This window comes from Maniola jurtina, chromosome 24 (genome assembly GCF_905333055.1).
Source record: "Maniola jurtina chromosome 24, ilManJurt1.1, whole genome shotgun sequence".
Taxonomy (NCBI): Eukaryota; Metazoa; Arthropoda; class Insecta; order Lepidoptera; family Nymphalidae; genus Maniola; species Maniola jurtina.
In genome coordinates, this window is record NC_060052.1 from 2,909,052 (window position 1) to 2,933,544 (window position 24,493).

Sequence of the window (24,493 nt, forward strand, 5' to 3'; positions counted from 1 at the left end):
TCGGAAAATATTATTCAATAATCTATTTATACAAACAGAAGCATAAATATATAAATGTACATAATTATCGTATAATTATTATATAAATGCGAACCAAAGCGGTCATAAAATAATAGATTTTCTTTAATTTAGTTAAATTAGACAAAACTTACGAACTAAATTACAACTAAATTACTTAAAGTAAATTATAGTTTTTTTACAACAAATTTTATATTACATACCTAAGTAACAATTTCTGGAAGTGCAATTAAATATACATATTTTAATCGAGGCCATTAGTTTTTACAGATTCCTCGTGAGGGGACGTAAATTAGTATATTGCATAAAGTAAACGTCAAATTAGTTTTGTTAAAATTATCTCTTTGTGTTATGTACGTGGTACTTACTCAAACAGTAAATTTTTTTTTGAACTTTTGAACCTCATTTTTCATTATAAATGATACACGAATGTTATACTCGCGTAATATATAAAATCTATCTAGATATTTTATTAAAATATAAGTTAATTCTAAAATTAACTAACTTAATAATAATTATAATATTAGTTCGATCATGAACCATCCAACCAATCAAATGGCAGAATTTGCTGTCAATTACGATAACGATGAATATGTTTTTCACCATGCGTTGCCTGTTCAGTCGTTCTAAGTTATCCGCACCGTCATACGTTGCGGTTATTCGTTGCGTACGGCGCGAACGAATGTGCAATGAACTTATATGGGATATCTAGAACTACACATGGGACATTTCCGTCTCCTATGTCTATCCCAGTAATGTGTCTCGAGCTCTACATAGTATACAAGTGTAAATTAAAAAATAACACCCCCGACAAGTGCAGGTTACAGTAACTAGAAAAGAGCTGATAACTTTCAAACGGCTCAACCGATTTTATTAGATTATAGCTAAGAACACTCTCGATCAAGCCACCTTTCAAACAAAAAAAAACTAAATTAAAATCAGTTCATTAGTTTACGATAGCTACGATGCCACAGACAGATACACAGATACACACGTCAAACTTACAGCACCCCTCTTTTTGGGTCGGGGGTTAAAAATAAACTTGCTTCCCGCTCTCTGTATATACGCTTAGAACTTTTGAACTACGCAACATATTTTAATGCGGTTTTCACCAATAGATTAAGTCATTCAAGAGGATGATTTACATGTTTAGTTTAATATTATTTTGTGTTAATTTGCGATAATTTATATTGCACCCGTGTGAAGTCGGGGCGGGTTACTAGTTTATAATAATATAATTAATTAATAATATAATATTATATAAATTACTTAAAAATACGCAATAATTGGTTTTAATAAATATTATCAGGTGCTTATGTCACAAGAAGTGTAGGTTATGCGTTCACATACATTTTAATAGTGCAATGAGTGTTAACCAGGTATTTTACATTTAACACATTTTTTGACCATATAACAAAAATACAGAAAAGTATCTTAAAGAGAATCCCTCGTTTTATATTAAGTAATTTTTTTCATAGAGTAAACTTCAAAAATCATGTATTTGACATGCTTTTCGGTATTTGGTCAACAGAACCAATGGTATCCTGAAATCTGATAGATAGTACTATTTTCAAACTCTACCGTCTAGTTGAAACTACTTCAAGTACAAGCTTTTAGTTTTTTTTTTTGAAAAATCGGCCATCTAAAAATAAAATGAAATTTTAGAGTTCAATTTATTAAACAGAACACTATTTAATAAATCCAATTATTTACTTAATCATTTAATTTCCAGAGAGTAGGCATTGCCTTTATGTCTATAAATATTTTTGTTTAGTAAGTTGTGTACTATAATGTGAATAACTGGTTAGTACTCAAAACCATATGAATAAAGGATGATTTATGCTAGACCGGGCTTGAGTCCCGCAGTCTAGTATAAATCATCCTTAATAATGCTATATACAATTTATACCTAATCCCAACAATCATACATACACAATAACACCAACATAGAAGCATACATTCACAAACTTTCGGAATGATCATTTTACAGATGAACTAACATACAGAAATAACTTTATTAACGATTCAATACTATACTTCTTGACCAGGGTTTGCTTGATATTCTAAAGCGATTGGGCTCTTTACGCACTGCATTTGAGACCGATTCCAATAATTCATATCTAAAAAACTCATCCGTTTCGACAGATGAACTCTTTGACCTGGTTTCTCCTTCACCTTTCTACCATCGTACTGCCAGGCATCGTCAAGGTCTGCATCCGTACGTAGTCGAAATTCCTCGAACACGTACGAAACGATTTGCTTCCTCTTTCCTAATATACCGCTAGGATATGGAACACCCTTCCGGCATCAGTTTTCCCTTCCACCTATAATATGGGTACCTTCAAGTCAAGAGTGAATAGGCAACTTCTAGGCAAGCGCGCTCCATCTTAGGCTGCATCATCACTTACTAGCAGGTCTGATTGCAGCCAAGCGCTAGTCTATATAATTAAAAAAAAAAAAAAAAAACAAAAAAAAAAGATGATGCTTACCTCTATGACTGCTCTGATACAGATTGGATACAGTGCGCGAGCATCCTTACAAATTATATTGTGGTTACTTCACTCTATGAATAATGTTCCCAATTGGAGACATTGAACATAATAGACAGTATAAAGAATTTTCAATAGATACATTTCAAGTTTATATCAACAATCAACACTCAAAAATTCACTCTGATAAAATATTTTTATCATTGATTGTTGAAAATTGTTATCATGAAAAGATGCCATAGTTTGCGTGTCGTAACCTTTTCCTACATGTTCACAATGTACCAAAAGATTAAAAAAACTGATTAAATTCGAGTCAGACTCACACATGAAGTATTCCATACTATCTTTCAAGAAACCTTATTTTTTAGAATTCCATATCTCAAAGGAAAAACACAAACCCTTATAGGATCATTTTGTTGTCTGTTTGTCTATGTCTGTCTATCCATCGTGTCTGTCAAGAAAACCTATAGGGTACTTCCATTGACCTAGAATCATGAAAGGCAAGTAGTTAGGTCTTGTAACTCAAGTAAAGGAAAAAATTCGAAAATCGTGAATTTGTGGTTACATCACAAAAAAAAATTAACTTATAAAGTAACATACAAATGGCGCAGTCCTTCTTTAACTTCCAGTGTATCTTATACGGAACCATTCATGTGTGAGTTCACCTCACACTTTACCGGTTTCTTTTGTGATGTAACCACGAATTCACAGTTTTCAGATTTTCGCCTTTACTTGTGCTACAAGACATTGCTACCTGCCAGAAGTACCCTATAGGTTGTCATTCCCATGATGGGTCCTCTCAGACATGACAGACAGACAGACAGACAGAGGTTTCAGACAATGAAACAGTCTCATAAGGTGTCAATTTAAGGGTTTCCCTGGAGATACAGAAACCTTAAAAAAGTTACTACATCTTACAAAAAGTTAACACTATGGTCCGATCGATTTGAAACTATTTTTACTTTTTTTTGCATCAAACCTGATCAATCCTCCCATTCTCCACCAATCAGTTAACTTTCCTGATTGGTGGCAGATAATAAGTTATTTCTATATGTCCTTATTGTGAAGTAATGAAGCACCGAATATATTAAAACCAATATCTTAATTGTTACATGAAGAACTCCCTGTTTTCGTGTGGTGGTCAAGTGTGCCTTAACTGGGAATTTGTGGAGTTACCCGTCGGACTCTGGCAGTTGGGCACATCTATTATCGTTATCTCAATCACTCGTAGACCGCGTAGTATGGGATCCGTTATGTGGATGCCTCGAGGGTTGTACACCCTTTCGTTCTGTGTTGCTATGAATTTTGATATCTTCCGGAGGTGCTGAAAAATGGAAAACAAAACCATTACATTTTTCTCATTCTATATGTTTCAAGAAGATTGGACATTTAATATATTTTTTATTTGATTACTTATTGTAAACATTTACAAAGTACTTAAATAGTGGTAGGATAGCATGTAAATTAGTATATTATACTAATTTATTGGTTTAGTTAAGCTGTCCAATATGACGTCAACTATTAGGATTACTTGATACTCTACAAACACCTAACAATAATACTTTATTTGAATTTGATTTGAATGAAGTCAATAGTATTCTATAATGGTGTTTTACGTTTTAAAATATATTTAGGGACGATAGGGATTGAGGAATAAATTTGAGACTTGACATTTTTTCTAAAGGAAATCTGTCAAATTTATTCCTTAGATAAAAGTTATTTAATGATTGAAAATCATCAAATCAAATCAGCCCTTAGTAGTGTAATAATTAATTAATAAAATTCTTAAACCTTTTTAAACTGTAGTGGGCTCTAAAAGGCCTATTTCCACAAGCCAAGACATACAAGGCAGTATGTATAATTTAACTTTGAAAGCTAAAGCTATAATAATGAGTCAAAATATCATACCTTCTCATAGTGTGTCTCGGTGCAAATGTAAATAAAGTAAGCAGTGAGGCAAGCCAGGCACCCCTCACAGTATGTGCTGCAGTCTGCTGTCTCCGCCATCTCAAAGTGCTCGTTCAACCTCTCCATTGTGAACTCAAATGTTTGTCTGTCTATCTGTAAGTAGAAATTGTACATCTCTTACTTACCTGAAGAAATCCTTCAGGTTCAAAATATTGAATTCAATAAGACAAGTGAAGGTTACAGTAACTAGAAAAGAGCTGATAACTTTCAAACACAACAAACAGCTTTTGATCAAGCCACCTTTCACACACACAACAACATTGCAACATTTTGCAAATTCAATATTATGAGAATTCAACATTTTGAACCTATGCAATATTTTGTGCACATAGAATACTCAAAAATATCTACTATCTCTCTAAAAAGTTTCACTCAAGTTTCTAGACACAGCGGTGTGAGCTGTATAATTGACATGTCAGTCAGTCAGTTTCTCCCGCTATATATACTTAAGTACGTAGGTAATATAGATAGTACGAAGATCACAGGGCGTGTTGATAAACAAAAGGAAACTTTCACCAACCCTATCTTCCAGCTCAGGAGGAAATCTTGTTTGAAACTTGACAGCAGTTCCTTCGGAGTAATCCCGCTGTATGAATATCTTTATACCCTGTTGTGTAGGGGTTTGCTGGCTTCCTGGAGTGTTGGGCCCCGACGGGATACGATTATTGGCCATTGTCAACTCTACACTTTCACACTCACAAAAACACTAACAAACATCAATTTGTCACTCCCGAAGTCTGTGATACACTTTAGGGGCACATAATCATATATTTATAAGGGAATCGCGTGCAAAATGATGAAAATTGTACAAGAAACAGTGCAATTTCCGTGCAGTTTCTCGTAATTTCTCTCTATACAAATTGCCCTTGTGACGTATAGTGAAATGACAGTCATCTGTGATGACAGTGACAGATAATATTATTTACAGTGTTTCCACCTACGATTTTGGTTTTGCCCTAGTTTCTGAAGGATAAGCCCTTATTTTTTGAAATAACCTGTTATAGGATGTAGATAAATTTCCATTCTCACTCATAATTATTATTTAAACAAATTATTTAACATAATCATTTCATACCTTTGATATTGTTGCACTATCCTTAATCTTAAATGTTGTGATGAAGAACGTGTTTAGTAGGTACTTAATTGGTTACTTATCAGTTTATTCCATTTTCAAATTTATTATGTCAAATTTATTCTCATAGTCTCTTTCAAATTTATTATTATAGTAAAATCAATACTCTAAACTAACTAACTGAAAATAACAAATTTTCAGTTTTCATTGGGAAGGTATTATTATTATTAAGTATTATAGAATTACTACCTGATTTACCCCAAATTACCCTAAATTCCTACATAAAAATAGTCTTAAGTCATATTTAATAATAGTTGTTTCTCCCTTAAATAAGGCAAAATGTCTAAAAGTGGTAACATTAAATTTCAAATTGTCTATGAGTGCATACCGTTCGGAAACCTGTAATGTTTGAATAATTAAAAATGATAAAAACTATAGTAGACCGGGTAACATTGATATAGAAGCGGCAGTTTTTAGGATGTCACTAAAAGTTTTGCGTAAAATATGTGGTAGTTATATTGATAATGTAGAGAAACTACAAGTATAGATCTCTCCATCGCCCGTTGAGATGAGAGTAAATACCATAAACGCTGAGCCACTATTATGTCCACCCCTCTGCATTATTTGCCTTTCTTCAGCTACTTTACAAATCGCATAATATGTATTACAATAGTTAAGTGGTTGGAAAACGTCATAGAATGGAAAGCCATAATGTAATAATTATTTACACCTAAAATTGCCAGCTTAATTGATGTAGGTACGTAATGTATATCCGTATCCAACAATTTAATATTCAACTAACGATTGAAGCGAAATCGGCCTAAATAGCTTGCTGTCTACGAACTCCTAGACCCTAACCATAGTTCTAATCACAGTGTAGTATGCTCCAATAGCTAATAGTCCAATAACTTACCTATCCCTATAATTTCTAATCATGTTTATCCACCGACATACAGAATAGACTTGTCTTGTTTGGTGGGCGGCTTCGGCTGTGGCTAGTTATTACATATTTTCACGGTTTATATAGCGATGAAGCACGGAAATATTTCTTATATTATTATTTTCATATAGGTACACCCAAGATATGATGTTCATAATTATGTACGGAACCATAAAAGTGCGAGGCCCGGCTCGCATTTGACCGGTTTTTTAGGGTACGGAAGTACCTTGAAAGGAACCAGTATAGGATCACTTGTTGTCTGTCTGTCTGTCCGTCTGTCGTGTCTGTCAAGAAAACCTAAGGTAGGTACTTCCCGTTCCTTAGGTAGGTCTTATAGCAAGACTAAGGGAATAAAGACGAAAAAAATGGATTTTCTAAATCACATGTAGATGGGCGCTGTCGTCATTAACTTGCAGTGTTGCACATAAAAATATTAAAATATCTTGTGCGCAAGTACGGAACCCTTTGTATGCGAGTCCGACTCGCACTTGACCGTTTTTTTTTAAATAGGAAGGCGAATGAGATCTTAGTCAAGGGCTAACTAAATTAGAGACAAAAAAAACATTGTCAGTTAAAAAGCTATTTGTATAACATAAATAGAGAGTCCACAGCATACTAAGTAACCTTGCCTAGACCGATTGCTTATTCGTAGTAAGCACGGAAACTCTCATGTGCAGAATGACCAAAATTTTGGAGTGAAATGACGTAGTTATTGCGAAATAGTTAAAGGTAGGGTCTTGAATAAGAACTTACCCGCTTGGCGTTAATTTCCAAATTCAAAAATTAAAACCAATACCTAAGTTGGAAAGCAACTCAGAATGATCTTACTACCTAATAGACCCATAGGCATCTTCAATCACTCACTATAAAGCTTGAATCATGTTGACAAAGTTTTAATTCCAGAAGACTATCCATACTCCATACTAATATTATAAATGCGAAAGTGTCTGTCTATCTGTCTGTCGGGCTGTCTGTCTATCTGCTAACATTCACAGCCCAACAGTTTAACCAATTTTGATGAGTATAGAGTTAGCTTACATCCCGGGGATGGAGATAGGCTCTTTTATCCCGGAAAATCGAAGAGTTCCCACGGGATTCTCAATGACCCATCCGTTTAACCGATGTATATGAATTTTGGCAGAGGTGACATGCGTCCCGGAAATTGACATAGGCAACTTTTTATCCCGGAAAGCAGAGTCCCACGGGATTTTTTAAAACATGAATCCACGCGGATGAAGTCGGCTGGGCCCCGAATATGACAACCTCTCGAAGGACCCGCCCGGTAATTGTTACGGTCGAGCCTACAAACACACGGCTCCCGTATCTACAGCATTATAAAAGAAAGTGATATCCAGCTGAGGCGTTGCGTTCGCATTCCTTACGTAATACAGGGCACATTTCTTAAAAATTAATCATTCAGATCATACGCCCAAGTGAAAGATGTCCACGCAAGACGGATGCCAGACTCCGTGATTTGATTTATAAACAACGGGCTTATGGTATAGAAATGATTTAGACCAACAGCTGATTGGGCTATTAATTGGTAGCTATGGCCTAGATCATCATCATCATCGCCTGCCTTCTTCGAAACGAAGTTTGGCGATCATCATCCGAAAAGCTTCTCTATTTAAAGCCGCCTCTTTCAACTTCGGGTAACTAAGCCCTCTCCACCCCTAATATCGTCCAACCATTTGCGTCTAGGCGACCTTGAGCTCTTTTGCCTGCGATTCTCCCATCCAACACTAATCTTGGGGATGAGAATTGTCCAAATGTAAATATCCAAAGAAAGCGAGCTTGCTTCAAATGATGGTGGACATGAGATCTCTCTCTTTCTGGACCGATTCCAGTACCTTGGTGTTCGATGTAAAGCTGTTCCAGGTTATCTTGAGCATTTTCCTGTAAATCCACATTTCTAAAGCTTGCAGATGGTTGCTGCCTTTTTGAGAACCCAAGTTTCACAACCATACAAGAGGGTGGACCAGATATACATTCTTGTGACCATCACCCTATCGCAGGCAGGGGGTCTTCTCTCAGAATGAGAAGGGATTGGTCATAATCTATTCAATGGCGTTTACAAGGTTTGAAGCCAGGGTAAGCATTATTTAGGTAGGTACCTATTTACTGGCGGATTAATGAAGAATGAACGTTGAGCTAGTTCTCCTAAAGTAAGCAGTGCTTTCATGCCTCTATGACCTGCACACCACTGAATCTATTACATAGTTTACACGCTGGCCAAGTGCGATTTGGTAGACTTCAAACATCTTTGAGAAGATTATGGAGAACTCTCAGACATACAGGCTTACCTCACGATGTTTGCTTGTGGTGGCCACGCACCAACCGTCCAATGGTTTCTGAAGAAGTAACCTCACAATCACGAGGATGGTTAATCCTATAAATTACTTAGATGTAATGAGCTTATAAGCCCACACCTATTGTCATAATGCTAACCTTTACTTCAAAGCTATAATAGACCTGGAACTTCATTGAATCGGTCTTAAGAAGGGGGAAGAAATTTCCCGCACGACTTTCATTCAGGTCAAGTGTGAGTCAGACTCGCGCACTGAGGGTTCCGTACTCCTTTATTTGTTTATAAAATCGAACTACCTGCCTTTCATAATTCTAGGTCAACGGGAAGTACCCTATAGATTTTCTTGACAGACACAACGGACGGACGGATGGACGGACAGACAGAAAGACAGACAACAAAGTGATCCTATGAGAGTTCCGTTTTTCCTTGTGAGGTATGGAACCCTAAAAACGAATTAAAGTTTAATAAAGTGATAACTACGCATAATTTGTCACTCCCTTATTTAATTAGAAGGCGCTAAAACAGAGTGATAGATTTCCAATACAGTGTTGCTTCCCAATTAGAATGTACCAGCGTATCGCACATGTATCGCCAATGTTAGCACCACTGCACATTGAGACACCACGTCACGTATTAATGCTCGTATATAAACTCAGTCCTGGACTTCCCTAACATACATTGTGACCGCATAACGGACGGCAGTCGGACGACCCTGCCGTCGGACAGTGACAGACAAAAAGTGCAATATGTTTAAATTAGTAGTGATATTGTCGGTGACGGCTTACGCCAGTGGCCAATACTCGGCATCCAGACTAGTGAGGAACATTTACAATGAATGTTTGAGTCAATATTCCGTGGAGTGTGTGAAACCCAGAACGCTCGAATGGATTTCTCGTGTGGCGAACGATGAAGAGATCAAGATCACGGATGATCTGTCGATCGTCAGGCAAGCGACGATTGAGGATGAAGCTGTTGACCCCAGGATGGCGAAGGACCCTGCTTACGCGATCATCGACTCTGTGGATAGATTCCTCCAGACTCATTCAGTGCGAGTGAAAGTACCTGAAGAAATTGCCAGCAGTGCTGCTTCGGAGTATGTGCCGAGGTCGCTCCTTACCGACCTCCCGTCTGAATTGGATATGCCTTTGGATGGCGAAGAAGAAGTACAGACTTTCGAGGGAAGGAAGAAGAAGATTAAGCTCCCCAAGCCTTTGAGAATTAAGAGCAGTGCGTTTTTTAACTGTCAAGAATTTGTGCTCTAACTTTGGATGCGTTTCTAATAATCTTAATTTTTCCAGAACACGGATTCATCAAGAAGGTGCTGCTTCCATTCCTTCTCGGTTTGAAGTTCAAGGCTTCCGTATTGGTGCCTCTTGCGCTAGCCCTCATTGCAATGAAGACATGGAAAGCTTTGACACTTGGCCTCATCTCTCTTGTTCTATCTGGTAAATTATTATCATCAAATTAACTAGCAATTTTTGAACAAAATATTATCTTGGAACCTAATAAATAAGTCTTTAGAAGAAGAATCTAAGCCTCGATAGCTGAATGGTTGAGGAGCGGACTGAATCCCGAGAGGTCGGCGGTTCAAACCCAACCCGTTGCATTATTGTCATACCCACTCCTGGCACAAGCTTTACGCTTGATTGGAGGGGAAAGGGGAGTATTAGTCATGATTAGCATGGCTAATATTCTTTATTTTAAAAAAAACGCCAAAATAATTGGTAAAACACGAATGAAGATCTCAAATAATACGGCAACGTTTGACCTTGCTACCACATTGACTCTGTTTACAAGCTTCAAAACTCTATCACTCTCAAATACTTACTACTTGCCAAAACTGCCTCGAACTGCACAGTTATAATATGTTCTCAATTTGCAGGTGCCATGGTGATCTTCAAGTTCACGAAACCCAAAGTAGTAAACTATGAAGTCATCCACTACCCACAGCACCACGTAGAGCACCATGTAGACCACCACGCTCCAGCCTGGGACGCCCACGGACCGTACCAGGCGAGGTCCTACGAAGATGCACACGAAATCGCCTACTCTGGACAAATCTAGCTTGATCAATTTATTTAATAGGACGGACCATTGATTAATTTATTTATTTAAATTATTTATTGCTAATGTAAATAAACCTTTATTATTTAAGAGTCAATTTAAACAGAGGAGTGTTTTATTACCAAACCTAAACGCCACAGTAACAAAAGTTATCCTTGCCAACTAAGCGCGAGGGGTATTTCTACGAACCTTTAAACCAGTTCATTCCTTCTACGAAAATGCAAGTTGTGGAGACAGTTTTGAAAATGTGAGTTTATTCATAGGCTAAATGGGTAGGTATCCTTTAAATTCGGCAACTGTGTTTGTCCGGGAATTTTCAAGAGCCACGATAAAATTACCTAATAATTATCTAATATCAGCGAATCTTTTGCTTATTCATATAAAAACCCTATTTCCAGCTTCCGTGATCACAAAATTTTTGGAAAAGGTTTTGCTGGAAAGTGAAACCACACAGATAGAGACTTGTATAAATTATTGATAAGACAGAGCTTTCAAGACGTGTGACCAGATTTTTTAAATGGACACTTAACAATTCAACGACACGTTATACGGTTTTACGAGATACTTAAAGAATTTATACCATGTTGTTCAGCTACATTGCATACTTATTACTTCATAAGCAAGAAGTACAGATAAATTTTACTATTACCACTTTAAGGAACGAAATTCAACTAACTTGCCTCAAATCTATATATTTTTATCAGCAAAAAACTTAGGTACATGCCAAGCTGACGTTTTTTCTACTCGTTGATTCGGTTAAATCGTATAGGTAAGTGAAAAATTATAAGAATTTTATCTATTACGAAACAATTTAATAAAGTCTAGGGGAGAAAGATAAATCTTGAATTGACTAATTTTAATTGGTATGACCTCCAAATAGACCTAAATAAACCAGCAAACATTATAACTTTATTTTAATACTATAGTTTCATCAACGTAAGCCACATTATCAGTTACATTGCTCAAAACTTTTGAACTCTCATTTATTTCAGCAATTTTCTCTACATCCTTTCTGTTAGGATTATTTTCTAATTTGTTTACGTCATTACTGAATTGCTTGGACTGTGTAATGTTACTTTGTACCAAACCATCATTAAAAATATCACTATCATCATTTTCTTTCAAATCTAAATCGATTTCATTGATAGAAACTAATTTGCTGAGAAAGTGTCCCGGCTCGAACTTTTCCGGCGTCCCTTCCTTTATACATAAGGGGCGGTCGTTTGGTTTGTGTGTTGCATGATTGATGAGTGCTTCGTTTTTCGATTTGGTATTCGTACTGTTTTTCTCTCTACTTTCATGACTTTCATTTATATTGAAATTCAAGGCAGAGCGACGTTCATCCGGACCCGGTAAAAGTATATGATTAGAGAACGTTTTGAATACATTGGAATGCTTTAAAGGATTCATTTTGTAAATACTTAGCAACACGTTGAAGTTCTCTACGTTACTTCTTTTTGATCTGTGATCAGCTGTAGCTGTTTCCGGTATTAACATCTGTAAACAAATAATATATTTTTAAAAGCCAAAAAGAGGTGTGTTATAAGTTTGACGTGTGTATCTGTGTACCTGTCTGTGGCATCGTAGCTCCTAAACTAATGAGCCCATTTTAATTGAGTTTTTTTTGTTTGAAAGGTGGCTTGATCGAGAGTGTTCTTAGCTAGAAGAAATCTAAGAAATCTAGCTCCAAGAAAATCGGTTCAGCCGTTTGAAAGTTATCAGCTCTTTTCTAGTTACTGTAACCTTCACTTGTCGGGGGTGTTATAAATTTTTAATTTACACTTGTTAGAACAATCTACATAATATATTTACCTATAGTGAAAAAGTGTGTATAAACATAGGTGCACTCTCTAATCCTTCCGATGGGGCGATGGCAATTCGACATGACCGGAGAGATATCAGGCACGGGATAGGCTTCATGCTCTCTGAAGCAAGGGGAGGAGGGTTGCTACCTATTCTGAATTCGTTTGTTTTATATTCAAATAAAGAATTCTGTCGTTACCTATATAAATTCATTTATTTATTTATTGTATTTACATAATTCTTACAACTATTATAAAATGAGTCGCTAAGGTGAAAGGTCACAGTGGTTTTTTTTAAAATAAAAAATAGCGAGCAAACGAGCAGATGGGCTACCTGATGTTAAGTGATTTCCGCCGCCCATGACAGCATTGGAGGAACCGCCGATACGTTGCCGGCCTTTCAGGAATTTGCTGGTCCGCCCCTTGAATAACCCCATGTTGTAATCTAAGGAATCTATTTCTTCTACTTATCTAGTATTTCTTCTAGTTGTTCTTTTCTTACCAATATTAGTGAAATTATTGCAACGATTAATGGATCGCTTTTCATCCTATCGCAAGGGAATCACTATTGCGTGTTTAGAATCACGTACTCGTAGGTATGTAGGTTCAGTGAGCGATAGCTTTGTTACTGAAAATGTTTATAAATACTCACTCCAAGTTAGTGCTGAAAAACTATCGATAAAATAATTTCATTTATTTTACAGAAGTGTTATCTACTTATTCCATACTAGAGGATGCCCGCGACTACGTCCACATGGATTTAGGATTTTAAAGATCCCGTGGGAACTGTTTGATTTTCCGGGATAAAAAGTTGCCCAGCTCAATTACAGGAACGCAAGCTAACTCGGTACCAAATTTCATACAAATCGGTTACGCGGATGGGTCTTTAGGAATCCCGCGAGAACTGTTTGATTTTCCGGGATAAAAAGTAGCCTATGTCCGTCTCCGGGATATTCCTAACCTGTACTAGATTAACTAACTCTGTACCTTTCGTCAGAATCGATTAAACTGTTGGGCCGTTAAAAGATAGCAGACAGACAGACAGACAGACACACTTTCGCATTTATAATATTAGTATGGATCTACTATTGGGCATTATAAATACGTAAGTGTGTCTTTCATCTGTCTTGGTTTCATGATAATAATATGATATTATGATGAATGGTCGTCTATTGTCTATGGGACTTTAAACGTTTTTGTAAGTATGTCAATTACAGACGGAGTGGGGGTGGTTCGTATGTATCCCGGAGGATTGGGTAAGGGTCGGCATTGAGAATAGTGCTGCTCTCCACAGAACCGACGCGATGTGGGTCCCACGTGGAAATACGATGGCCTCGTCGACCTGTATGTATCGCGTGCAAAACTCAGGATCGATGTCCCGCCTACGACGCGGCATTGTTCCCCACGGCACCTATCTACGCAACGTTCATTGACCTCTAGTGTCAGAGAGATGTTTATTTGTGAACTTTAAATAAATACAGGTTTTTTAATTTTTTCGTGTTTTTTTTGTGGTAATTACCTTATCAACAATCATCAGTACTTTCACCTGTCTTCGTTGTTGCCAGCGTTCTCATAACATCCTGTAGGTATAGGATTTAAGGGGCATGCTAACACTGTGTGAATACATAATGCTTATTAAGAAGTAGCCAGTATACTTTTCTTTAAAAGTCTATAAAGTAAATAAAATAACAATTAAATGAAAACAATAATTTTATTTGTCCTTTAACAAAACAATACGTAATTATATTTTTTATTATTATAAATTAATTAATAAATACTTATCAGCCTACTTAAATTGTAAGAAATTATCTAATAGTTACATACATATACTACATTAATGTCCTAATGACTTTGATGGCTGTTTTTTTTTTTTTTCTTCTCTCTCTGGCTTTACACTGATTAGCCAATGTCAAGTGTGTAGTTAGGAAAACTATATGTATAAGTATGGACTTCGTCTGTGCCGGCGCCCGCCGACATACACGCGGCGCCCCTTTAGAGCGCTTCTCAGTCAGTTCCTCGGTCAGTTCCACCACCAATAAACACCAGCGGGACACAAAAACCGGCCACTTCTAACAAAAAAACACTCCAAAAAGTCACAACACGCGCGCCAACAAACGCCACCACAGACAAAGTCCTTGATGGCTGTTATGATAATAAAAATTATTATTTGGATTATTATTATTACAGGTAGGTAATAAATAAATGAGTTCAAAAGAGTCTTAGTAATTATTTTTAAGTTGAAGGTACATATAAAAATTATTACTTTCTACTTCCATGGACACTGAACATAATAGGTATTAAACTTTTTCGGTTTTAAAACAAAAAAATTAAACAAAAATTTAAATCTAACAGATTCAAGGTCAACCGAAGGTCAAGTTAGATGGAAGCAAAATTGTTTTTGCGGCTGAGCTTTTCTTTTACCATAAAAGTCATAAGTTAACACCGCAGCAACTGGTCAGTTTAAAATAACAATTAAGAAAAAGAGGAATTAAGAAAAAAAAAAAAAGGAATTGATACCTTCACGATTCAGTTTCAGCCAACTGTAACTAATGTTTCTTATAATTAAATTAATAAATAAAATAAATACTTATATCTATTTTTCTACTTAGTTTAAGAATAAATATTAACTTTATATTGGCGTTGAGAAATTTATCTCTACTTTAAATGCAATGCAACTAACCTTTAAATAAAATCTAAATGTGCACCACAGAATTCTAAATGATATAATAGAAATATAGTGTCAGCTACTAGGACAGTGTCGCCGATTTTGAGCGGCTTATTTAGTAATAAAAATAATTCAAAAGAACATTATCATGCAAAACAACTACTCGTATAATTAACTGTAACGCTATGTGAATACATCTGTTTTTACAATGACACGCACTAATGTTTCACTATAGTACAGGTGCATGTTAGTACAATGTCGAGAGGGATTTTAAAGCTTTTAACGTCTCGCCAATGACAATCCAGGATAGAAAATCTTGGCACTTACGTACAAGGACGCCTGACCTCAAATAAAATGGGGTAAGGGCAAAAGAAATAAGAAGAAAATGTTTTACTGTGCGCGGCGAAAATATCATACTCCGTTTAACACTTCTATTCCATATTCTGAATTCTGTGGTGTCCACTATGTTAGCGAATAATGTGTCTATTATGTTAGTATTAGGGTCTTCGCACACTACACAGACTCGATTCCAACTCCAACTTGCGGTTCAGCATCAGTTGTCAGTTGAGGGTCTCAACTTGAGACGATGACGTTTAAGTGAAACGCGTGGGAAACCCTGCTTTATTTTGTATAGTTAACGCGACGTTACAAGTGGGGTAAAGGAGTGCGCAGTCCATGAAATCGTATTCTGTGACACTCCTTGCAAAGGCTTCTATTTATTTGATGGTTATCGTATGAGACGACGACAACGATAATGACAGAGCAATGAAACCTCTTCTTATTTTTTACTATAATCAATGTTAGAAGTGGGGTAAAGAAGTGCTGAGTCCACAAGATCGTAAACTGTGGCACTCCTTGCAAAGGCTTATATTTATTTGATGGTTATCGAATGAGACGACGACAACGACAATGACATAACGATAAAACCCCTTCTTATTTTTACTGTTATCAACGTTACAAGTGGGGTAAAGAAGCGCGCAGTCTACGAGATCGTAATCTATAGCCCATCTTGCAAAGGCTTATGTTTGGTTGACATATTGTATCGGTTAAGGCGAAGACAACGACATTTAAAAAAAAGAATATTAGCCATGCTAATCATGACTAATACTCCCCTTTCCCCTCCAATTAAGCGTAAAGCTTGTGCCAGGAGCGTGTACGACAATAGTGCAACGGGTGGGGTTTGAACCGCCGACCTTTCGGAATTCAGTCCGCTCCTCAACCGTTGGGCTATCAAGGCTCATTAAACGCACTCTTATTTTTTACTGTAGTCAACGTTACACGTGGGGTAAAGGAGGGTGCAGTCCTTGGACTCCTGGCCGTCCCGCGCGGCCTGAACGTAGCGGAAGTAGCGAAGCGCCATCGCACTGTCAGCCGGCGGCACCAGCTCGTTGGAATCTCTGGAAGCAGATTGTAATAGGTTACTGTCTTATTTAGGCTTGTGCTAAGTTGGAAAAGTGAATGAATTTTTGAAATTAATTAGAGTATCGACTATTCTAACAAATTAGTCGATACTTTAATAAATTTCTTAAACTGGACCTTTTCAAGTAAAGATTTTTATATAAACCTGTGAGGATGATACTGCCACTGTCGGAATCAGAATGCCATAAGCCTACGTTGTCAAGTTGTCAGTTTACAAATTGCGAAAAACCAAATTAAAGAATTTCGCGGGCAAGCCGGTCTCATGCCCCTTAATGTCCACGCACCTACATCCTATCTGTGGATTCGTTTCTACTCGTTATGATGTTAGTGGAGTATTTGCGGTGACAAAATAACTCGTGCGGATATGGAACGCCCTTCCGGCATTAGTTTTCCTCTCCAATTTTAGTATGGGTAGGTACCATCAAGTCAAGAGTGAATAGGCATGTTATAGGCAAGCGTGCTCCATTTTAGGCTGCATCATCACTTGCCAGCGGGTCTGATTGCAGCTAAGCGCAAGTCTATAAATTAATAAAAAAAATGTTCTGCGTTGACTTTCCTGGGCAAAGAGACAGAAATTTTCTACTGTCATTGAGCCTTGAGGAACTTAGCGCGGTTGCCACGTTGTTATGTGCATCTACCTACAAAGTACACGTCTGTAAACTGGATGAGTGTAACGGACCAATCAAATTAACCAAAGCTACCCCTAAGATCACCATAAAAATCACCCATTCAATTTAATCCCATATTTATCTAATTATATACTGACTTGCTAAGCTCATTGGAGACCAGATTGCTATACGGCGCATGCTTGAAGGGGTCCCGATACAAGGCGCACACGGCTCGCTCCTTGCAGCCCGCGTCCTTAGCGCCAATGGAGCCGAGGATGGCGTCCACTCTCTCCAGCAGAGAGCCGTAGAACTTCTCCGCGGCTATTGAATCCTGCGAAAAATGTTGCTCAGTAAATTTCTAGTGTCAAGTGCTGTAGGAATTACAAGGAGTGAAAAGAGTGTTCGTGAAGTCTTTAATGTGAATAGTGGAAGACTAAATCACTAAGTAATTCACAAAAAAAAAATGTAGCCTGGAAGAGGTCTCCAAAACAGTGTTCTTTCGAAGGAACATGCTGATATTACTGCTAAACGTTGCCAAAGACGGGAAAGTCATGGAAAGCAACCCTGAAGCCAAACGTAGAATAACAAAATGTTTCAAGATGCAAACATACTTTTAAATATATAAGATCTCCACACTGAAAAGTTTCAGAAATGGATAGGCTTGAGAGGATCTCACTCAATTCAATTGCTTTTGAAAACTTGGTCGTGAATTGTCGCAATAGTTCGTCATCGACTAAGGAGGTGTTTTGGCTGCTAGAGTAGCTTCTATCAGATATCAACTTACCTGGTCCTGTTGCCCCAGGATCTCTCGCCGTTGTTTAACCAGCTTGGCTCCACCTTTACTTAGTTGTTCTTGGAGAGCTTGGCCGTGAACACCGCTATAGTTCATCCCTCACTGGTAACGGAGGTGCTCTGGTGGCTAAAGTAGCCGATTTTATATGACGTCAACTTACCGGGTCCTCTTGCGCCAGGATCTCCTGCTGTTGTTTGACAAACCTGGCTCCAACTTTACTCAGTTGCTTTTGGAGAGCTTGGCCATGAACACCCGCTGCAGTTCATCCCTAACTGGTAACGGAAGAGCTCTGGTGGCTAAAATAGCTGTTTTTATCTGACGTCAACTTACCGGGTCCTCTTGCGCCAGGATCTCCTGCTGTTGTTTGACCAGTTCGGTCTCCATCTTCACCCGGTTGTTTTCGGAAAGCTTGGCAGCAGATACCCGCAGAAGCTCATCCCTCACTGGCGACGGAGGAGCTCTGGCTGCTAAAGTCGCTGCCCTTATCTGGAATTTATTAGGGTTTTAAGATTTTTTTTCCATGTGGTACATGCACTGTGATTGTATATTATGTTGGAGGTCCCAGTTTAATTTCCGGCTGGATCAGGTATTTTTTTTAATTTACATTAACAAAAAGGCTAGTATAAATGAGCTGCGATGTATTAAGCGTGCTCGAATGGATGGGAGATGTAGGTTCAATGCTGGTTCCTAAATTTTTTTGATACTTATTTAGGTGTAGGTAATATTTTAAATAAAAATTATATGAGAATTGGAAAAGGTAAGTACCAAAGCTTCCTTTTCTGACGTTGCTGGATCTCGAGCTCCTGTTTTTTTATGTCGGTAATAAGGATTTGGTGGACCCACGGGTCTGGAATCACAAAAAAATATTTTTTAAACTCTATAGTATACAAGCAGTTTTTATAAAAACTTGATCAGGCACCGTGTTAAATTATGCTAAGACTATGAGCAGTTTTTAAAAATAAATGGCTAATAACTTACTTCCCCGTACTTATTGCCGGTCATGATGACTTTTTGTCCGGCATTGATCAGGCACAATGTTAGGTTAGGTAAAAATTATGACCAGTTGTTACATAAAATGTCTATAATAACTTACTTCCCCGTACTTATTGCCGGTCATGATGACTTTTTGTCCGGCATTGATCAGGCACAATGTTAGGTTAGGTAAAAATTATGACCAGTTGTTACATAAAATGTCTATAATAACTTACTTCCCCGTACTTATTGCCGGTCATGATGACTTTTTGTCCGGCATTGATCAGGCACAATGTTAGGTTAGGTAAAAATTATGACCAGTTGTTACATAAAATGTCTATAATAACTTACTTCCCCGTACTTATTGCCGGTCATGATGACTTTTTGTCCGGCATTGATCAGGCACAATGTTAGGTTAGGTAAAAATTATGACCAGTTGTTACATAAAATGTCTATAATAACTTACCGCCCCGTATTGCCGGTCATAATGACTTTTTGTCCGGCATTACGGCTTAATCAGGCACAATGTTAGGTTAGGTAAAAATTATGACCAGTTGTTACATAAAATGTCTATAATAACTTACCGCCCCGTATTGCCGGTCATAATGACTTTTTGTCCGGCATTGAGGTTGGGTCCCGGCACTGTGTTAGGAACTAAGGTGTTTCCACTTGCGTATTCACCAACATTCAAAGATGGTCCTGAAAAATAACATGATACCTATGTCATCACTATATTCTTATAAGATTCGGATTATTGGTGGTAAGAAGTCTAAAATTTTTTCATCACAACTTTTTATTTCAATGAAAATATATTACAATAAAACTTAAAGCTAACCTTATCTAATTACTATACAAATCATGCCCGCGTGGGAAGGTGCCAAGAATACTGGCTGCATTTCCGCGTTGGACAGCCGGGCTGATCCGTTGCGCAAAAAAATGAGCCAGCCCGTCTGTCACCCGATGAGGCTAGTAAACGCGGTGAAATGTCTTCTAAAAATTTGGTATGTTCTTGTTGGTATTTTGGATAATATTTTGGGATTACAAACAATATAATACCAAGGCAGAGCGCGCCGATGAAAAACGTAATACATAAATTATGTGTTGGTAGGTGAATACCTAAGAGAACAAACAGCACAATAAATCCCGAAAATTACAATGCTCACGATCAAAAAGACAATTCTACCTGTCCACTTTTGTTTTATGCGTTTAAATCAATCAATCTATCAAATCATGAAAATCAATTTTCATGGTTCGATATTTTCTAATTTGAATCATAAAATCACTGTACCTGGTGGAAGGCCGAGTCCCCATGAGTTGATGTCATTCACGTCATTTTCATGGGGTTTGAAGCCGGCTATTGCGTTGCGGTGGATATCCGAGAGATACCTGAAAGTATATACATATTCAATCAATCAATCAATCAGCCTGTTTGCGTCCACTGCTGGACATAGGCCTTCCCAAGAGCGCGATCCTCCGCCTTCCTCATCTACATATCCTCATATACGTATTATCACACTTAATATTATAAAGGTGAAAGTTTGTGTGTATGATGTATGTGTGTATGTGCGTATGTTACTCTTTCATGCAAAAACTACTGGACGGATTTGGCTGTTTAGAGTGGAGATAGATTATATTCTGGACTAACACATAGGCTACTTATTATCCCGAAAAATTAATGAGTTCTTATGGGATTTTTAAAAAACCTAGATCCACGCGAAGGAAGTCGCGGGCATCAGCTAGTTACTAATAATATGCATATCATGTTTTATAGGAAAAGCAAGCCACCATGCAAGGAAGATACACCACTTGCTTAATGGATGTTTAGCAGTGGGAGGGCGGACGGTGGATATCCACGTTGCACCATACAGATTTGTCTGATTTGGTGAATTATAGCAAATCATACTTATTGTTCCTTCTGTGTCCTCTGCGCAAAGTAGCGTATGATTCTATCCAACTTTTAATAGAATTAGGGAAACTGCAATCGGTTTTCTAAAACCTGCAACACGAGTATGAATCCGAGGGCAAACACTCTCTCTTCACGGTCATTCCATTTTAAGAAATGATCAATTGTGTCCATGGAATGGCCCATGTAAACAACTGGTAATTTCTTTAATTTCCGTTCTGTTGGGAGCCATTACCCAAATACTAGTGGGGCAAGTTAGACACGGATAAAGAGGGCAAATGCTTTCTCTCTCTCGTGTATTATGTCTGTTTTTTCATATCCATTTCCCAACGGCATCTGCACATTCACATCACATAAAATGCGCGCTTACGCGTGCATGTTTTTGTAGCAACTTCCACACGCCAAAGTCTTACGCTGCCTGAATCCAGTGGTTTCCAGCGACTCATTTGATCTCATCTGTCCATAGTGGTGATCTACAAGCGTTTGTCTGGTGCGAAATCGTCATTCTGGCACTTTGGAACCACAACCTCTTTCGGTTTTTTGAACTAGCTGCCCATTGCCACTTCAACTCCACAACTCATTGAGCTGTGTCGTTTACAGTCTCCAAGGATCTCTTCAACTGATTGGATCATGTAGAGAAACTCCAAGCATATGAGTAGATTAAGGAAGTAAGAAATAACTAAAAGCAAAACTTAATGGGTTTATTCGAGGGCGGATCAACAAATTCCTGAAAGGCCGGCAATGCATTAGCGGTTCCTCTAGTGCTGCAAATGTTCATAGGCGACGGTAATCACTTAACGTCAGGTGACCCGCCTGCTCGGTTGCTCGCTATTTTGTTAAAAAAACTTACTCGCTTCCAAGACCTGGTCCAGAGAGCTCCCAATCTTGAGGGTAGTGGTCAAACGACGGTGGTGGGCCTTCTGCGTGTTGCTTGACCACTATACTGCCGTGTGGTGGAGGACCATAAACATGGGGATGGTGGCCGTGTGGTACCTGGAACAATTTTTGCGAAACGTATGAACAGAGCTTCACAATAAAATGAATGAAAAGATGTTCTGGGGCAGCTGGCAGAAGCGAAGCTATTCAGTACTTCTTGCGCTATTAACAGGTCATAAGCGAGGGTTTTTTTATATATTTGAATTTTTGAAAAGAGTAATCGCCGAGTTTCTTGCTGGCACTTCTTGGTAGAAAGGGCATTTCGAACCAGTAGTAGATTCACTTGAAGATTCTAAAGCAACTTGTAAAAGTTTATATAAATACAAGTGTAAATTAAAAATTTATAACACCCCCGACAAGTGAAGGTTACAGTAACTAGAAAAGAGCTGATAACTTTCAAACGGCTGAAGCGATTTTCTTGGACTATTCCGCGCCTACGATCCAAAGTATCTGAGTTTTCCAAAACATCATTTTCAAATAAATAATTATGTATCTAGGCAACGTCCATCTTGACAGCTTGACATTTGTCAATTGACATAATATTATGAACCTAACGGTTATATTACCTGTTTTTCTACAAGTAAACTAGAAAAGAGCTGATAACTCTTAAACGGCTGAACCATTTTTTTTGGATTATAGCTAAGAACACTCTCGATCAAGCCACCTTTCAAACAAAAAAAAGTTTATTAAAATCGGTTCATTCGTTTAGGGCTTTAGGCGCTCCGATGCCACAGACAGATACACAGATACACAGATACACACGTCAAACTTATAACACCCCTCTTTTTGGGTCGGGGGTTAAAAAGTAACTTATATAAAGATACCTAACTTATTCAAGTAAATAAATAACTCACGTATTACAAATTGCAATACAATTCGTGGGTTTTATATTTTTGGATATCGAGATGGCAATCGAAAAAGATAATATTACCAAAACATATACAAAATAAACTTTCTCAATAAAGCAACCAATTTGTATTCAACTCAAAACATGGGAAAAGATGGGCGTAGGCGCAGGTCGTGCAATACATGAAAATGTCGTATAAGGCTGGCGACACATACGTAAGTGGTAATTTGGTTGTAACATCGACTATGAAATTCCTTTCCCTATTAAGTTGAATGCCGTTTGCACATCATAAAACTACCTACAAAGTCTATTTTCGCTTACAAGACACACATACTAATAATATTATAAATGTGAAAGTGTGTCTGTCTGTGTGCTAGCAATTCAATACCGACGAAATTTGGCACAAGATATAGCTTGCATCCCGGGGAAGGACATTTTCCTATTTTGTCCCCTTGGATACTGTTTGGAACTCTTTCATTGTCCGGGATAAAAGCTATCTATATCCGTCTCCGAGATACAAGCTGTACTAAATTCCGTCAAAATCAGTTAAACAGATATACAGTGACAAAGTAGCAGACAGACAGACGTTGGCATTTATAATATTAATATGAATTAGGTATGTCAACCTAGTGTATCCGCATTTTACTGAATAAATCATTCACACAGAAAGAAATTTCTTAAAGTTCTGATTGTTTCCTTCTTAAAACAATTTGATTTCAAAAGGGAGAACTTTTCCTTTTCCGATTTCGTAAGGAATTCGTAGTTTTCTGATTCAGCACCTGATCGCTGAAGGAAAAGTTCCCCTTTTTGAATAAAAACGTTATTGAAGAAAAAACAGATGACAATTATTTCTCTCAGTTCACTTTTCAATTCATTGACGTGTGTGTGGCCAGCCTTACATACAAAGCGGACGACCAAAAATAAAAGGGACTTCGTCTGTGTTGGTGTTAGCTGGCGGTCGTGCTCTGCCTTTTTGGAGTGTTTTTTTTTTGTTAAAACTGACTGGAAAGCGCTCTAAGGTGGTGCCGTGCGTATGTCGGCGAGCGCCGGCACATACGGGGTCCATACTTGTATAGTTTAACTAACTTGTTACAAATAACTACAAACTTGACATTGGCTAATCTTTGTAAAGCCAGACGAGAAGAAAAAAAAAGGCCATAATTAGGTACGTCACGACTCACAAGATATTATCATGACAATGGAAATGAGGTAGAGCAATGCAAGTGCTTATTCGCTTTTTGCACTAAAATGGACATAGTACCTACTACATGTATGCTGAAAAAGGTGTGCTATTTATCCATATCCATACTAATATTATAAATATGCAAGTGTGTCTGTCTGTCTATCTGTCTGCCACCTTTTCACGGCCCAACAGTGTAACCGATTCTGACGAAATTTGGTACAGGTTAGCTTATGTCCCGGGGACGGACATAGGCTACCTTTCAAACAAAAAAAAACTAAATTAAAAACGGTTCATTAGTTTAGGAGCTACGGTGCCACAGACAGATACATAAATACACAGATACACACGTCAAACTTATAACACCCCTCTTTTTGGTTCGGGGGTTAAAAAAGGAACCCTTATCGGATCACTTCGTTGTTTGTCTGTCTGTTTGTTTGGCAGGTATAGCACACATAAGGGGAAACATCCGAAAACCGTGAATTTGTGGTTAACAACACAAAAATAAT

General features: G+C 37.6%; 4 protein-coding genes and 1 long non-coding RNA gene across 6 annotated transcripts in view; 2 read left to right on the plus strand and 3 right to left on the minus strand.

Annotated features, from left to right (window-relative positions):
- LOC123877699 lies at window positions 1-2,136 on the plus strand. The gene is made up of 2 exons (XR_006798654.1): window positions 1-794; window positions 1,242-2,136. It is a non-coding gene; the product is annotated as an uncharacterized LOC123877699 (long non-coding RNA).
- Window positions 2,137-2,500: 364 nt separating this feature from the next.
- On the minus strand, window positions 2,501-5,351 carry LOC123877698 (golgin subfamily A member 7). Its single transcript, XM_045924544.1, has 3 exons — window positions 4,996-5,351; window positions 4,416-4,568; window positions 2,501-3,831 (listed from the first exon to the last, which is right to left on the minus strand). The coding sequence occupies exons 1-3, from the start codon at window positions 5,146-5,148 to the stop codon at window positions 3,649-3,651; spliced, it is 489 nt and encodes a 162-aa protein (XP_045780500.1). The 5' UTR covers window positions 5,149-5,351; the 3' UTR covers window positions 2,501-3,648.
- Window positions 5,352-9,438: 4,087 nt separating this feature from the next.
- On the plus strand, window positions 9,439-10,925 carry LOC123877536. Its single transcript, XM_045924339.1, has 3 exons — window positions 9,439-10,022; window positions 10,094-10,240; window positions 10,678-10,925. Exons 1-3 carry the CDS (start codon window positions 9,542-9,544, stop codon window positions 10,857-10,859), a joined length of 810 nt encoding a protein of 269 aa, XP_045780295.1. The 5' UTR covers window positions 9,439-9,541; the 3' UTR covers window positions 10,860-10,925.
- Window positions 10,926-11,653: 728 nt separating this feature from the next.
- Window positions 11,654-13,250, minus strand: LOC123877535. Its single transcript, XM_045924338.1, has 2 exons — window positions 13,164-13,250; window positions 11,654-12,356 (listed from the first exon to the last, which is right to left on the minus strand). The coding sequence occupies exons 1-2, from the start codon at window positions 13,206-13,208 to the stop codon at window positions 11,769-11,771; spliced, it is 633 nt and encodes a 210-aa protein (XP_045780294.1). The 5' UTR covers window positions 13,209-13,250; the 3' UTR covers window positions 11,654-11,768.
- Window positions 13,251-14,807: 1,557 nt separating this feature from the next.
- LOC123877548 overlaps window positions 14,808-24,493 on the minus strand; it is a 47,182-nt gene continuing 37,496 nt past the window's right edge. For both annotated transcript variants that reach the window (XM_045924360.1, XM_045924359.1), the window contains exons 5-11: window positions 21,872-22,014; window positions 20,407-20,504; window positions 19,703-19,817; window positions 18,912-18,993; window positions 18,477-18,632; window positions 17,512-17,684; window positions 14,808-16,723 (exon numbers count right to left, since the gene is read on the minus strand). In XM_045924360.1, coding sequence (XP_045780316.1) covers window positions 16,579-16,723; window positions 17,512-17,684; window positions 18,477-18,632; window positions 18,912-18,993; window positions 19,703-19,817; window positions 20,407-20,504; window positions 21,872-22,014 — 912 coding nt within the window. In that variant the 3' untranslated portion in view covers window positions 14,808-16,578. The remainder of the gene's footprint in view (window positions 16,724-17,511; window positions 17,685-18,476; window positions 18,633-18,911; window positions 18,994-19,702; window positions 19,818-20,406; window positions 20,505-21,871; window positions 22,015-24,493) is intronic.

What these genes read in the sequence shown, in the direction of transcription:
- LOC123877536 (XM_045924339.1), top strand. Translation starts at nt 9,542, where the DNA reads ATGTTTAAATTAGTAGTGATATTGTCGGTGACGGCTTACGCCAGTGGC. An exon ending in GCCTTTGAGAATTAAGAGCA is followed by an intron (nt 10,023 to 10,093) that starts GTGCGTTTTTTA and finishes TAATTTTTCCAG; the next exon opens with AACACGGATTCATCAAGAAG. An exon ending in CATCTCTCTTGTTCTATCTG is followed by an intron (nt 10,241 to 10,677) that starts GTAAATTATTAT and finishes CTCAATTTGCAG; the next exon opens with GTGCCATGGTGATCTTCAAG.
- LOC123877698 (XM_045924544.1), bottom strand. Translation starts at nt 5,148, where the DNA reads ATGGCCAATAATCGTATCCCGTCGGGGCCCAACACTCCAGGAAGCCAG. An exon ending in CTCCTGAGCTGGAAGATAGG is followed by an intron (nt 4,569 to 4,995) that starts GTTGGTGAAAGT and finishes TTCTACTTACAG; the next exon opens with ATAGACAGACAAACATTTGA. An exon ending in CCGAGACACACTATGAGAAG is followed by an intron (nt 3,832 to 4,415) that starts GTATGATATTTT and finishes TCCATTTTTCAG; the next exon opens with CACCTCCGGAAGATATCAAA.
- LOC123877535 (XM_045924338.1), bottom strand. Translation starts at nt 13,208, where the DNA reads ATGAAAAGCGATCCATTAATCGTTGCAATAATTTCACTAATATTG. An exon ending in CAATAATTTCACTAATATTG is followed by an intron (nt 12,357 to 13,163) that starts GTAAGAAAAGAA and finishes ATTTGTTTACAG; the next exon opens with ATGTTAATACCGGAAACAGC.